At 42.1% G+C, this 16,650-nt stretch overlaps 1 protein-coding gene across 1 annotated transcript; it reads left to right on the top strand.

The window, feature by feature from the left end:
* The first annotated feature begins 5,140 nt into the window (after nucleotides 1-5,140).
* On the top strand, nucleotides 5,141-15,186 carry LOC136469947 (subtilisin-like protease SBT3.17). The gene is made up of 4 exons (XM_066467955.1): nucleotides 5,141-5,181; nucleotides 14,708-14,806; nucleotides 14,914-15,011; nucleotides 15,107-15,186. Exons 1-4 carry the CDS (start codon nucleotides 5,141-5,143, stop codon nucleotides 15,184-15,186), a joined length of 318 nt encoding a protein of 105 aa, XP_066324052.1.
* Nucleotides 15,187-16,650: the final 1,464 nt, after the last annotated feature.

The following is a 16,650-nucleotide window of genomic DNA, read 5'->3' as shown; positions in this document are numbered from 1 at the left end:
TGACTAGGCATTGTTCGTTGTTCTTCCTTCTTCTGAATCAAACGTGGCTTGTGCATGTAATTAAATTGTAAAATACATTCCTTTTTCTCCTTGTAATACTTGCTACAGATGAGAGACATGTGAATTTACACGCATGCATGTAATCAATCATCAAAGTATAACACTACTACAGTAAGCATTTGTAGGGGCGGCTGGCGATGGTTTGTAGAGGCGGTTTCGCCAGCCGCCTCTACCACACCGTCTCTACAAATCAAGGGTTTGTAGAGGTGGTTCCCAAGCCGCCCCTATAAATCGATTTGTAGAGGCAGCTTGTGTCACCAACCGCCCCTACAACTGTATTTGTAGGGGCAGTTGGTAACAACAGCCGCCTCTACAAAAATAATTTATAGGGGCGGTTGTAACACCAGCCGCCCCTACAGTACATTTTCACACCAAAAAATGAAATTTGGAAATTTAAATATGACTAGAACTTATATACATATATATAATTCACAAGGATATTATATCAACAACTAATTGAGAAGAAGATATATGCACTACAAACACAAAATAATTTAAATTACTTCATTACAAACCCATTCATTACAAACACATAATAATTTAGATCAGTTCATTATTACAACTAACAGTAATTTAACTTCCTAGAATTTTTTAATGTCGTACCACATACTCGAAGAAGTGCAGATCATTCATTTCATATGCCAACATGTCACTGATGTAGCACAATGTATTTACTAGTGCACTCTCCCTTGCTTCACAAGATCGTTCACAAGGTCTACTGACGACAATCAGCATTGGTCGAGAATCTTCACTCCTAGTCATAAGAATTTTTTCCTGGATTCCCTTTGAAGTGAGAATAGGGCCACTATATTCCCATTTATAATGACCCAAGTGATACATGGCCTAGATTAAAATGGCTTCAAAGCTAACACTTGCATATGTTACGTCGTTCTCCTGAATCTGCAAGTGTTGGAAAAAATGTGGTTATCAGAACCATGCATATATATAGACATAACAATTAATCTGGATATAAGTTATAAAACTGACCACATTATTCATGTTGTCCTCAGCAAGCTGTGCACAAAATAGTCCAATATCGTGGTGGAAGCCCACATTCAAAGCAACAATCCTCATGGAGGAGTATGTAGGAATATTGTACCCAATATTTTGAAGCGCCCTTAAACATGCTTGCATAGCATATTTGTGCGCAGTAATGTCATGAGGTTGACCGCTGCTCGTCCTATCGATGTATAAAACCATACCTTGTTGGTTACCCGCCCTAGCGAGAATAGAAAAGCCAATTCGACATTGCTTGAGTCAACCATCTATAAGAAATGTACCAACATTGAGGAAATCAACCCCAAAATTTGAGAGTGTCTCTCTGAACCATGGTATAGGATAAATTGTCTACATTTAAGATTTATATATATCAGAATAAAATATCTATAGAGGTGTCTTTAAAATATGTTACTTACTATGCTTGAATATGGGTGGTTTGCCCTCCCCAATGCTGGTTGGATGTCCAGATCATACACATAATTATTTGGTAGATACGGCGAAGGGAGTTCGGCCATATCTTCTCCTAAATTTATGTCAAGGAAAACAGTTATAGTAGAGGAACAGGAGAGGAGAGGAGTAGAAGAAGTAGGAGCAGAGAATAGGAGAGGAGAAGAGTAGAAGTAGTAGGACTAGGAGAGGAGGGTCTACAAAGCAGCATCAGTATTATTAATAGATAATGTTGCATTACAACCAAAATATCGCTGACAACATAAATTAGTGTTATCCAAACTAATAGGCCTCAGACACCATAATTAAATCATCATACAATTGTGTTATCCAACTACATCGACCATCTAATTGTGTCATCATAGGCCTAAGTATTGCAGTTGCATTGGCAGCTCATGGAAAGCCTCATCTAAAGTCCAAACACCATCACCAACAGACTAATAATCACCACATTCTTGCAAGAACCACTCTTACCACTTTGAGGGGGATGCTTTCACCACAATCAGTTGGGACCAGATTAGGGGAGGTAGTTGCTGCTCCAACATAGGCATTGAAATCTCTGAGTGTATGGTTATAGTTGTTGTACTTCTTGTGTATAGCATTTTTGAACCTAAGCACATGTTCACTAGCCTCATGCCAAGACATGTAAATCCCAAGTTTCTTCCCGTTGAAAACAACATAGCAATGGTCCATTTCCTAGTGGAAGTGAAGAAAATAGCCATCAATCAAGTTCAAACTAACTCACAAAACGAGTAGTAATAGTAGCAGTGGAGGTAGAGGCCTCAGAAACATGTCAATCATCATTTGATAAAGAACTTGGAGCATAAAGGCATCATAAACACAATGAGCATATAGAAAAAACAATGAGCATATAGAAAAAGATAGTAGGGGCGACTGGTAATGATGCCAAGTTCCTCACAAGTTCTTGATCATCAGCTCATATTCCATATAATGTATGGCTTGGACAATTTCATCATCGGTAAAACAAAGGAGAGGAGAGGAGAGGGGAGATTTGACAAAAAAGCAACAACTGCTTAACAAACATAGAGAGGAAAATGTGTAAAAAGAGCAGCTGCTACTTCCCAAACATAGAGGATAGGAAAGGTGGCAAAAAACAATAGCTGCTTATAAGTAGGTATTATTATATGTTGATCAGACATTTACAGTTACAAGGTATTATATGTTGCTCCAGACGATCAGCATGTATCAAGGTAGAAATATGAAAGGACATCTTGCCTTGCAAAAAATGTAAGTATTATTATATGTTGATCAGACATTTACAGTTACAGTATATTTTAAGGAAAGAGGAGGAAGGAAGAACTTAGCCAGCAGAGCGGAAGGTCGTAGTAACCAAAGTAAGTTCAAGAGGTGAGCCAAAATCACTTGCCGTATTAACATGTATGCCATAGATTATTAATTTCATAGACTTGGGGATCCAATACAAAGGATCAGTGTTTTTAATGGTTGAACAATTATATTGTACTTTTCGACATTTCTATTCATAAATCTAGGATTTGGTGTTCAGTTCAAGACACTGGGATATACACTACATGTTGAATTTAATCAGTTTTTTAACACTTGTGTGGCTCCAGTTGATAGCTGAATAGCTTTTCGATGATGAGACTGCTGGGTTAAGAGCATGACTGTAGACATACCGTAAATTTCTACAAAATTAGATAGAGACAAGAATATAGCGTAGAAAACAACATAATTGCAAAATGACTTCTCAATCTGAAAATAAAAGATGAACCACGCACGGCCCCAGTTTAGAATAGGGCGTTAATTTGTCATAATTGAATAAATAACCTTAATTATTTGGCATAATCATGACAGCTGGTCTGCTACTGAATTCAAGTTGGTTCAAAGTCCATACAGCACTAAAATCTCAAAACAGTATGCACACCACAACTAAATGCATAGTATGTTCTATAGAATGGATAAGAATTTGATAATTTTTTAGCTGCTCACCCATAATTGCAAAAAGTAAAAATTCTTGCCCAAATAATTTTTTAGCTGCTGACCCATAATTCGGTGGAAAAAATTATCTGTCAAGCAAGCCTAAAGAGGCTGGTGGTAGAGGCCCCAAAACTACCAATAAGGCAAACATACTCATTCAGCCAGGAAAAATAACGGCAACAGAAAACTAGAGCTACAAAAAAAGTTAACAACATTTTCCTTTCTGATTTACTAAATTAACAACAAAGTATATGTGCATGTCAGTTACTCCCGAACATAGATCTGTGGTAACAATGTCATAGTTGCCTTCTCATGAGCTACTAGGATTGCATTCCATCAGCCATCAGGACATAGTAGTTCTCAGTGCACAGAGTCTTTTGACATGCTTCCATAGGCTCAGTGGCGGAGCCACGTTGGGGCCATAGAGGGCTCTGGCCCCCCCTTGCCTCTGTGAATTTTTGAAGAAGCCCATATAATATTCAGTCCAAATCGTCCAGCACAGCAAATCAGCAGGCAGCAGCACCCAACGCTCGGAACCCGCAAGCCCCAATTCTCTGCGAGACCGTCATATCCGGCTGCCTTCTGCGTCCGCGAGCGGCGAGTCGTCGAGTCTGTGCCTCAGCCAGTGACCGGCGAGGCCTAGACGGCCGGCCGTCAACCAGCAGCTAGCGTCAGCTCCGTCTCCCACACAGCAGTCTTCTACTCCTCTGCATCAGCCCTTTGCTGCTCTACGTACAGGCTACAGGCTTACAGCCATACATACATGTATGTAGTATGTTTGATTTCTTATTGATTGTCCTTTTTTTTTCTTCTAGACTAAAATCGATAGGATATATAAACTATAAGTGGCTGATTAAGTGATAGACTACACAGTCAACTGCATTTTGTTTACTGTAGCATGATTATAAGTAGTAACTAGTAAGACAAATTTCTCTACTACCTATGTACTTATGGATTTTATTGGCAAATTGGCCCCCCCTATGTTTTGGTTCTGGCTCCGCCACTGCATAGGCTGCATACTAAACTGCTCGCATCAGTTAGCAAGTTCAAGTTAGACTCCAAGTCAGGATGCCGACACGGAATTTTAAAAAACCTTCCAATTAACCTGACCGAACACATAGATGCTCTAGGGTTGCTATTGCACAAAGTGCACCGAACTACAGGGAATGCATATCAAAATAGAAGTTTCTTTTCAAAAAGAAGCTTCATTACTGTCTTGGATAGGTACTGAGAGGGTGAGAGGCATAAAACTAACTAAAGAATTGGTCCTCCCAAGTTTCATTGATGTCTACAGATTGGTTTAGAGACAATAGCTATGATTCTATATAACAGATTGATTCAGATTGCAGCAGTAGCAAAAAAAAGAAATATTAGTTCAGAGACAACAGATCTGTTTAGATTGCAGCACTACACCCCCCCCCCCAAATGAAATATAAACACTGCTCATATTCAGTACCAAATAGCATTTCTAATTGTATTGCAGCAAAAGGAACAGATAAAAAGGAAGAAGCTTGATATGAAAAATTTTAGCCCATTTACACTAAAAAAGGTTGTGGATCCGAACCTATCAGGAACAAGTGATGGAGCAGCAAGCAGCGAGCAATAGCAGTGGTGGATCTGAACCTATCAGGTGTAGGGAAAGTTGTGGAGGAGCGCGGACGCCGGTGGAGGTGCGCGGATGCCGGAGAGCACGGGCAGCCAGGCCGCCCGCCGTTGGAGGTCTGTGGATGCTGGACCCTAATGGGCACCAGGGCTACTGAAAGCTCTAGTTTAATTTTGGTGAATTGATAAAACCATAAGTGATAACCTAGTTTATCAAAGTGACCATGAGATAAGTAGCACATTCCAAATGGTGAAGCAAATAAAGATCATGACATGATGATGGTGATGCCATGGTAATGATCAAGTGCTTGGACTTGAAAAGAAGAAAGAGAAAAACAAAAGGCTCAAGGTAAAGGTATAAGTGGTAGGAGCCATTTTGTTTTAGTGATTGAGACACTTAGTGAGTGTGATTATATTTAGGATCGATAGTCGTACCATTAAGAGGGGTGAAATTCGTATCAAAATGCAGTTATCAAAGTGCCACTAGATGCTCTAACTCATTGCATATGCATTTAGGATCTAGTGGAGTGCTAACACCCTTGAAAACATTTTGTAAAAATATGCTAACACATGTGCACAAGCTGATACACTTGGTGGTTGGCACATTTGAGGAAGGGTTAGAAACTTCACCAGCGGAGTGTCCGACGGTGCCACCGGCGCCCTGTACAGAAAAGACAGGGTTTCACAGGAGAAAATTGGCTATTTGCCATTGCAAACAATGGGCTTCGCAAAATTGCCATTCAAAAAATTGACTTCGTAAAATTGCCAGTCTAAACATGTACACTTTGTTTTTGTTGCCATAATCCCTATTTAGCTCCTTTGTTTCTGTTTTTTTGGGATTGTCCTCCACACGAAAAGACATTGCTGCCCTTGGCTGTTGGGACATGTACGTCTAGGGCACGCGAGCGTTGTTCGTGTGTGAGTGGACACGGATGTGAACTATATCTATCTGATGTTTGATGCAGCCAATCTCGTGCAAACGGACGTCTCCTAGCAGCAGCCAATCTCGTGCAAACGGAACGGACGTCTCCCAGCAGCAGCCAATCTCGTGCAAACGGACGTCTCCCAGCAGCCAAGGACAGCAATGTCTTTTCACATGGAGAATAATCTCAAAAAACAGAAACAAAGGAGCTAAATAGGGATTATGGCAACAAAAACAAAGTGTACATGTTTAGACTGGCAATTTTATGAAGTCAATTTTTTGAATGGCAATTTTGCGAAGCCCATTGTTTGCAATGGCAAATAGCTAATTTTCTCGTTTCACAGAGTGCACCTTACGCTGGTCTCAACTAGACCGGAGCGTCTGGTCAATGGAAGCTATGAAGATGCTGGCGTCAGTCTTTGACCGGATGCTGGGTCACTTCGTGACCGGATGTTGGCGGGATGCGTCTAGTCCTACTAACGTGGCAGCGCACAGAGGAGACAGAGTGTGACCAGACGCTGGGTGAGTCCAGTCGGGCATGACCGGATGCGTCCAGTCACGATAGGAGGCTTACTAGAAATGACCAGACGTTGGGGTCCTACGTCTGATCATGATCAAACTGACACGTTTGGTCGCAGCTGGAACCTTACTGGAAGTGATCGGACGTTGGGGTCCTGCGTCCGGTCGTGGCACTATGTTGTGTCCGGTCATCACTTGACCATTGGGATCGGGCGCTTAGTATTTGAAGAGAGGGATGATGTGGCAGCCATCCGTTGACCGAACGCTGGCAGGGTGCGTCCGGTCGATATGACCAGAGCGTCCGGTCACCCCGAGTAGTGCCCAGTGAAGAGGTACAATGGCTCTATTTCATGAGGGGCTTCTATTTAAGCCCCATTGCCGGCTCTAGCTCACTCTCTTGGCCATTTTCATTGACATAGCAACCTTGTGAGCTTAGCCAAAGCCCTCCCACTCATCTTCATCATAGATTCAACATCTTTGTGAGATTGCGAGTGAATCCAAGTGCATTGCTTGAGTGTTTGCATCTAGAGGCGTTTGGTGTTCGTGTTTTGCTGCGGGATTCGCTTGTTACTCTTGGTGGTTGCCGCCACCTAGACGGCTTAGAGCAGCGAGGATCGTCGAGCGGAGGTTGGTGATTGTCTCTAGCTCCGATCGTGGTGATTGTGAGGGGTTCTTGACCTTTCCCTGGTCGAGAGCCAAAAGGTACTCTAGTGGATTGCTCGTGGCTTGTGTGATCCTCATCTTGTGTTGGTTGTGCGGTATCCTATTGAGGGTTTGGCGTGTGAACCTCCAAGTGAGTGAATCGCCACAACGAGGACTAGCTTGCCGGCAAGCAAGTAAACCTCGGTAAAAAAATCATTGTGTCGTCATTTAATTTCAAGGTGATTGGTCTTCATTGGTATTCATTATTGTGATTGATTAGCTCCTTCCTTGATACGGCGGTATAACTATCTTGCTCACTCTCTTTATATTACCGTAAACTGGTTGTCAAGCTCTTTAGTGTAGCTAGTTGTGAGAGCTTGTTAATTTAGTTAGTGTGGCCCTTTAGTTAGTATTTGAGAGTGCACTAACTTAGCGTAGTGATATAGCTATTGTGTGGATAGAAACTATATAAACTAGAATTGTGGTAGGTGGCTTGCAATTTTAGTAGGCTAGCGCAACACTTGCTTTCGCCTCATAATTGTCTAACCGGTTTGCTAAGTGTTGTTGTAGAAATTTTTAATAGGCTATTCACCCCCTCTAGCCATTAGGACCTTTCAGCTGCTAGCCGGGGGAGGGAGCATGGATGCTTGGGAAGGAGCATGGACGCCGGAGAGCTTGGGCACCATGGCCGCTCGCCGGGGGAGGGAGCACGGACGCCGGAGCGCACGAGCACCTAGGCCATGGGATGGTCAGGGAGCAGGCTCGTGGCACCTCAAGGTCAGAAACGAGGCGGCAGCGGACTAGGTCGTGGATGTGGATAGCACGGCAGCAAACTCTAACTTGCTTGGCAGCCCGGGGGATGGAGCGGGTTGGTGGAGCTTGAGGTCGGAGATGGGGAGGAGGCGGCGGGTCGGCCAGCCGGGGTCTCTAAAACCCTAGCCACCGTGGAGATGGGTCATGCGGCATCGTGGTGGCTTAGGGATGTCGAGCTGTGGTCTGGGGGTGCGGAGAGTGGGAGCCGGCGTCGGGAGAGGTCCGGGAGGCGGCGGCTGTGGGGAAAAATTAGCAGCCTGACAACATCGTGAGGAAGAAGAGAGCGCCCAACACTTACAAAATTTCGGCCCCCGAGCGACCGTGCTTATATACCCAGGACGATTTGTAGGGGCAGCTTAAAATACCAGCCGCCCCTACAAATGCATTTGTAGGGGCGGTTCCTAAAATAGCCGCCCCTACAAATATTTTCCATTTTATTAAATTATTAATTTTTTACTTCACAAAAACACAAAGTAAATGTATATAATATTTTGTATTATTTTATATATGCACAAATATATATAAAACAATTTGCTATATAGAAAACAAAAAAATCAAAAATTAAAAATTTGAATTTTAAAACTTCGACTACAATGTTAAGGACATTAAATGACCTAAAATAAAAATATTGTAAACATAAAAGTTGTATAACTAATCAATATAGTACAACTTTTTTTGGTCATCTTGTCATATGACTTTGTTTGAACGATTCAAAATTTAAAATTCAAACAATTACAACTTGAAACAACATTTTAAAGAGTATATGATTTCAACTGAAAAAGTTATGAATATAAAAGTTGTACAACTCATCAAGATGTATAACTTTTATTTTCGTCATCTTTTCATGTGATGAACTTTGAACGATTCAAAATTTGAATTTCTGAAAATGACAACTTCAAACAAGATTTTGAAAAAACTAAATGATTTTAGCTGAAAACTCCTGAATACCAAAATTGTAGAACTCATCAAGATGTACAACTTATATTTTGGCCATCTTTTCATTTGACTAAATGTGAACAGTTTAAATTTTGAATTTCAATAAATGACAACTTCAAACAAGATTTTGAAACCTTAAATGATTTCAACTACAAAAGTCGGTGAACATAAAAATTATTGAACTCATCACTATCTACAATTTTTATTTTGGTCACTTCTTCATTTGATAAAGTATTAGTAAACATTGTTCACAAATTCACATATCACTCATAGTTTCATAAACTATACGCGAGACATGTTTATTTGTGAACAATGTTTACTATCACTTTGTCAGATGAAGAAATAACCAAAATAAAAGTTGTAGATCTTGATGAGTTATACATATTTGGTATTAATCACTTTTTCAGCTGAAATCATTTGGTGTTTTAAAATCTTGTTAGAACTTATAATTTTTTAAATTTGAAAATTTAAATTGCTCAAACTTTGTCAAATAAAAAGAATGACCAAATCAATACAGTAAATTGATAGGGCATGATTTTAGAAAATTTTAGGAAAAAATCATCACATTTGGAGTTAGTATAAGTGAGAAATACTAGTTACAAATTTTACCCAAAGATTAAAAAAAATCACAACTGTTCATGATGATCAATGATGAACAAGTGTGATTTCTTTTTTAATCTATGGTTGAAACTTGTAACTAGTTTTTCTTCCTCATACTAACTCCAAATGTGATGTTTTTTTCCTAAAATTTTCTAAAATCATGCTCTATCATTTTAGTCCGACCATCTATCTTTGTCATTAATTTTGTACAATTCAAATTTTGAATTTCAGAAAATGACAACTTCAAACCTGATTTTCAACCACTAAATGATTTTGGCTATAAAGGTGATGAATATAAAAGTTGTATAACTCGTCAAGATCTCCAACTTTTATTTTGGTCATTTCTTTATTTTCATAACGTGTTAAGTGCTTGTTTTAAGTATTTCAATAGTAGTCCGAACATGTTGCAGTAGTAATAAGTGCATGTTTCAAGTATCTGCGTGTTACAACTGTTTTAGTAGTAATAAAGTGGATGTTGCATTAGGTTCATCTAGATGTTGCAAAGGGTAGTCTCACACACATGCATAAATGTAGTCTAACACACATACATAAATATATAGTCTCACACATATACATAAATATATAGTCTCACATACATGCATAAATGAAGTCTTACAAACACACACATACACAAACACTCCACGTTCAACAACTAGCTAGCCCACTGTAACGACTTTTTTCTTGACACCTTTTTGTTCCCATGGCAATATGCATTTGGGCAGGTTCTTTTCCACAACACTGATCTTCTTAGAAAAGTCTGTGAATAGCGGCATCTTATTGTAGTTATTGTAAGCTTCAACATCATCCACGCCATCAACTCTGATAATGTGCTATTTCCCAAAGGCAACCACGTGTTTTGTCTTCTTCGGGGGGAGGTTACTTTGTGGGTCAGGCATATAGAAAACTTGTGCGACACGTGAAGCAAGCACCCAAGGGTCATCTTGGTAGCCTAGATTATCGAGGTCTAGGAGTCTCAATCAGATCTTGTTCAGTTGGTGTTGTTTGATCTAGCGGCATCAAAATAGGACCACCGTTATATCTCTTCCATAGTCAAGTTTCCATATCTCTTCAATGATGCCAAAGTATTGGATCCTTCTCCCCACTCCATCGAGAGCTTCTATTCGAACACCGGTGTTTTGGTTCACATATTTACTATCATTTGTGGGGGTATAGTACATGTACCCATTGATGTCATAAGCTTTCCAAGATGTCACTTGTCTCGATGGCCCCTCCACCAACCTACTGATGGTAATAGAGTCTATGGTTTCTCTAGGCGGTATGTTTTGGTCCTTCAACCATGTAGTTAGTCGTTGCTTGTGCCGTTTCATGACCTAATCATCTGAACGACCATTTCTCTCTGCCATAATGATAGCCAAGTGTTCATCAATGTACGGTTGCATCAGTTGTGTACTCTGCAAGACACTGTAATACGCCCAACTCACTTATTTATAATCATGGTCGATGAACACTTTTCTACCACTGGTGTCCTTCCCAGCCAGCCTACCCTTGTGATGAGAATCGGGTTTACCAATCCCTTTCTATACTTTTAGGTACTCTTGACAGCACTCGATGACTTCTTCAGTACTGTAACCCTTTATCATGGAGCCCTCTGGGTATGCTCGATTATGCATGTATCGGATTTGAACCGACATGAACCGCTCGTAGGACCATATTTTATGCAAGTAGCAAGGGCCCAGCGCCTATATCTGATGAACCATGTGAATCATGAGATGTGGCATTATATCAAAAAAAGCAAGAGGTAAACACATCTCTAGTTGGTTTTATGTCTCCACCACAAATTCATGTAGGTCACTCAGCTCTTTTTTGCCAATCGTCTTCTATGAGATCTTCGAAAAGAAGTAGCACGTGCGGGTGATGGCTATTTTTAAGAACTCTAGCTTTATAGCCCTGATTGCAATAGGTAGAAACACTATCAGCATCACATGATAATCGTGAGCCTTATAGTGTGTTATTGATAAGTCCTTCATCGACACTAGCTTCTTCACATTCGCTGAAAACCTAGTCGGGACTTTGACCCCCCCTCAGGAAAGTACATATAGCTCTCTTCTCTTCTAGTGTTAGGTTGAAGCACGTCGCTGGCCGAGTGTATTTTCCATTAGCCTCAGGTACCGGGTGAAGTTGTGGCATCATGTTTAGCTGCACCATGTCTTTCTGTGATTTCATACCATCCTTTGACTTGCCTGTGTCCATCAAGGTAGCAATGAGACTCTCAAAGACATTCTTCTACACGTGCATAGCATCAATGGCATGAGGGACCTCCAAGTCTGTCCAATAAGGCAGATACTGAAAGAAGATCGATTGTTTCTTGAAAGGTGTGCCTTCGATAGGAGGTGTGCTTCTATCTCTATTCACCCCATCTGGATTCTTCTTTCCATAGACGACACGTATCTTTTTCACCATTTTGTACACGTGTTCTCTATTATGACGTCTCTCTAGAGGGGGTTTAATCTCTGGGGTGTTATCATAAAATCTAAAGAATAATTTGTTGCGGTACTTGTAACTTGTCTTTAAGAAACGTCGGTTCCTTAGATAAACTCTCTTCTTGGATGCATCTAGAAACACCCATGTAGTACCATCTAAGTAAACTAAGCATCCCGTCTTTCCTTTGATCTGTCCAGACAAAGCAAACAGAGCGGGGTAATCATTGGTAGTAACAAAATTATTGCTCTACATATAAAGTCCTCCTTTCGGAACGCATCGTACATCGGCTCCCCATGCCTCCATAGCCTCTCCATTTCTTACATCAAAGGCTCGAGGAACACGTCTATATCAATGCCTAGTTGTTTAGGGTCAGAAATAAGAATAGTGAGGACAAGGTACTTTCTCTTCTGACACAACCACGGTGGGATGTTGTACATGGTAAAGATCACTGGCCAAATGCTGTGGTCGCTCATCCTCTCATTGAAGGGATTCATTTCATCGGTGCTCAAGCCAAACCGTACATTCCTTGGGTCATCGCTGAATTCTTTGTGCTTCTCATCGATCCTTTGCCACTGACTACAATCAGCCGGGTGTGCAATCTTATCATCATCCACCTTGAGCTTATCATCCCACCATGTCATGAGTGCGGCTTCTTTAGGGTTTAGGAAGATACGTCTCAAACGGTCGGTCACTGGCAGGTACCACATTACCAAGGCAGGAATTTTTCTCTACTTTGCATCGTTGCCTAATGGAGTGTCCTCTAGGGGCTGAGATTCTTGTACCACCTTTTTTGTACCCTTCTTATTCCTCTTTTTCTCCGTGGAGGCTTCGTCCTCACCATAAAGGTCATTGTTCTTGTACCGGCCGGCCTCACACCGGGGACATTTATCTAGTGACTTGAATGTTTCGCCACAAAAAATGATATAGTGGTTGGGGCATGCATGGATTTTTTTTCAACCCCCATTGTCAATGAACTTATGACCTTCTTCGCTTAGTATGTGTTGGCGGGAACTGAGTTTGGTTGTGGCAGCATCCATAACAGGAGACGCAATAGATCATTGAAACTACAGTCTGACCAGCCATTCCTAGCCTTTAGAATGAGTAGCTCAAGCATAAAACGTAGCAATGTCTAATGTGTTGGACAACCCTTTTCAACACCATACACAGTCTTCTTCGATGCTTTTGTCACCCTTTTCAAATTTTCTAGACCTTTCGGACTCTTTTGTAAAATCTCTGGTCCAAGGGCTCGAATCATGTTCTCCTAATCATCTTCACATCATTATTGGCACCACCTTCGTCGTTACCATCCCAACCACTAGCATCACCACCTTGTTCATTGCCAAACTCAGGATCCATTCGTGCATCACGCTCTACTGAATATTGGGATATGGATTCTAGGATTTTGTGGTCGTATTCCTCCTCATCCTCATCATTAACAATAACCGTTTCACCATAATGAATCCACAGTGGGTAGTCCTCAACAAATCCTCGCATAATCAAATGTGATCTGATGATAGTCACATCTATCCATGCCATATGATTCTTGCAATCTTTACAGGGACAAATAATTATATCCTTATTCTCTGTCAACGTCATTTCATGCTTCTCTGCGGCTTCAATAAATTTATCCACCTCTTCACGGAAACATGCCTTGAACCTTAACGAACCATATATCCAAGAGTTCTTATACTCCATCTTTTACAACAACAACAAAAAAACATTAAAGGACTACTTATTCAGATATATATAAAAAATGAATTAAATTAATAAATACTTGAGAATAATTGTATATACTTCAGATATATATGAATATAAATCAAATATAATTACATGAAGCATACAAACATACCATTGTAGAGAAAAATTAATTAATGGCCTATTTATCCATAAATAATTAAAATACATGTTCGTTGATTATAATAAATAATTTCAAAGACAATAATCAGCAACAATTAATATTTTACACAATATCTTTCATGCAAACCCTAGTCCAATTTCACCAAACATAAATTTACAAAAATGAAATTAATAAAAAAAAACAAATCCTAGATCTACATGCACATGAAACATCCCTAAAACTAACTAATTGTTCACTAAAATCAAGAAATATGGACCAAATAAGAGTATGATATTGTTCCCCTACCTAATTTACTCTAGTACATTCAAAACTTGGATCTAATTTGCTTCTTAAGTAGTTCAAGCACCGTAGAAGAGAGAGAAAATCAAAACTCTAATTACTCACTAACCAACCATTAAAACTTCAAAAAAAGTGTGGAATAACATTTTCTTACCTTCTACAACCTCTCCACCAAAGAATTTGAGACCAAAACCTTTCTCTTAGTAGAGTAATTTTTAGAAGGTGCCCAAGACCTCTCTACCTTTTTTTCACGGGTTGGAGTGAGTGACCTGAGGAGAAAGAATGGGCTGCAGGGTTTTATACGTGTGGCATCATAGGGACGGCTGGTGATTGAACAACCCCTACAAATCGCAACACCGGGGCAGCTGGTGAGTGAGCCGCCCTCTACAAATCGACCCATTTGTAGGGGCGGCTCATATCGCCAGTCGCCCCTACTGTGTTATTTGTAGGGGCGCCTGGTCTCGTAGGTCTCGAGCATGTCCACTGTAGAGGTGGCTCCATCACCAGCCGCCCCTATAAAAAAAATTATCTCATTGCTACAAAAGTTTTTTTAGTAGTGGAAGTTTGCATTCAGATCTTTAAAATTTGGCAGATTATTATCTTGGGTTCCTACTTTTTTGGAGGACGTGCAGTGCAGCAGCGGCATTTCCTGCCGTCTACGTCGACCCACACCACCCGGCCGTCGACTGCCAGGCGTACCAGCTCGGCATCCTCGCCGCCTCCCTCGGAAGGTACGTACGTGCACCCCGCGATCGATCGATCTCTGAATGAATCCATCGTCGGAACGGAACGGAACCTCATCATGATCCGTGATGCATGATCTATCTGATGCGTGCAGTGACGCGAAGGCGAAAACGGCGATCGTGTACAACTACAGGAACGTCATGAGCGGGTTCTCGGCGAGGCTCACGCCGCCGGAGCTGGAGGCCGTCAAGAGTAAGCTTTTATCTATCTATAGGAGTATTTATTTATGGATGGATGCATCACCATGACCATGTGGTGCTCTCTGATTAATTGTTTTGTGCAAGCAGAGCAACCTCAGGTGAACCGGGTGCTGCCGAGCGCGACCTTGTCTCTGATGAGCAGCAAGTTCGACGACGGCGTCAGCTAATCCCGCTTTTCTTCCAGCAGCGGCCAACGAGCGCATCCATCGCCAACCCTAAAATAAATCTCATCTTTCAATTTGTTTGTGGCGGGTGTGTGATTGGTTGCTTCCATTAAACCTTGTACATCAAAAAAGCCAGCATATAAACGTATACACTGTCTTGGTGTTATATATGGTATCCTGCACATGCACCACCCCGCACGGTCGCATAGAGGAGGACGCACAGGTGGTCCAGTGTGTGTGACGTCGGGGACAGGGAGCTAGTGCCCCAGTCCAGCTCACTGCAAAATTACCTGAAATTGCATTGGGACCAATAGTCGATCAATGCAAGAAACTATGAGTAATTTCCATAGCCTAGGATATAGTTTCAAGAAACTATTCTCTCCATGCAACTTTTCTATCCACTAGAGTCCTGTTAAATTTGGCCAATCATTCACCGTTTGCTATTCGGATCCTCTGTGCCTACTTAGCAGGGAAGCTGATGATTTGCTTCTTCCGCATCTGCCGGCCAAACAAGCACCTCTCCGGCTCTCCATGAACGTCACAGTACGGCTAGCGGTTGAGGTGGGCCAGGCACCGAGGAGCACGACGAACTCCTGCATGTCGCTCAACGCAGCTGAGTTCGTAGGCGGCGGCACGAGCTCACGAGCAGCTGACAGCGGAGGACGAGGCTGGGAAGGCGCCGAATGCCGTGCTGCTGCGGCTCGTATGCCCGCCAGGTACCCGGCACCGATGCCATAGACCTCGGAGCCGACGCCGCTGTTCCTTTTATTCTCTCTTCTCATGTGGCGGCGCGAGCGGCGAGTGAGCGCGGCGGTTACGCGAGGTCCACGCCGGCCGCATGAGCCAGGTCCATGGCGGGCGGACACGAAGAGCTCCCCGCTAGGCGGTGGCACCCGATGGCGAGCTCCCCGCGACCACTGTGGGGCTACATGGGTGGACGCGGGCGATCTCTGCGGGGCCGAGCGAGGTCCGCGCACGGCGACGGTGCGCGAGATCCGCGAGTGGCGGCGGCGAGCTTCTGTGCTAGGCGGCGGCACGCGACGCGGGCGGCGGTGCAGGGCGACGCTATGGCCACGGCGCACGCACGTATACAAGCAAGCGCACGGGATGTGGATAACTCAAATAGAAACGACCATGTCGGTCCAAACACGGTGCAGAGCTGTTTCTTCGGTCTTTGGCGACGCGTAGACGTCGTTTCTTCTTTAGACTCGGATTCTTGTTTTTTTCCTCACTCTCTTCAATAAATAGTATGCCACCTCAGCAAGATGCTTACGTGGCAGTGTATTTAATGTCTATAGAAACTACTATAGTTTCTGTATTAGGAGTGCCCTTACGAAGGATGTAACCATGCCAGATGGAATTCACAACCAGAATTTTAGACCTCTCCTAGTGACGTGGGTTTCTCTCAGTGTCTTAGTATTCAAAATTTAGTATAAATTTTTCATATAAAATGCCTCCTAGTGAGGA

This window comes from Miscanthus floridulus, chromosome 8 (assembly GCF_019320115.1).
Source record: "Miscanthus floridulus cultivar M001 chromosome 8, ASM1932011v1, whole genome shotgun sequence".
Classification (NCBI taxonomy): domain Eukaryota; kingdom Viridiplantae; phylum Streptophyta; class Magnoliopsida; order Poales; family Poaceae; genus Miscanthus; species Miscanthus floridulus.
This window is presented reverse-complemented; position numbering and strand designations above follow the sequence as displayed.

Coding starts and splice junctions, on each gene's coding strand:
- LOC136469947 (XM_066467955.1), top strand. CDS start 5,141: ATGCCGGAGAGCACGGGCAGCCAGGCCGCCCGCCGTTGGAG. Junction 5,182..14,707: donor CAGGCCGCCCGCCGTTGGAG/GTCTGTGGATGC, acceptor GAGGACGTGCAG/TGCAGCAGCGGCATTTCCTG. Junction 14,807..14,913: donor CTCGCCGCCTCCCTCGGAAG/GTACGTACGTGC, acceptor TGATGCGTGCAG/TGACGCGAAGGCGAAAACGG.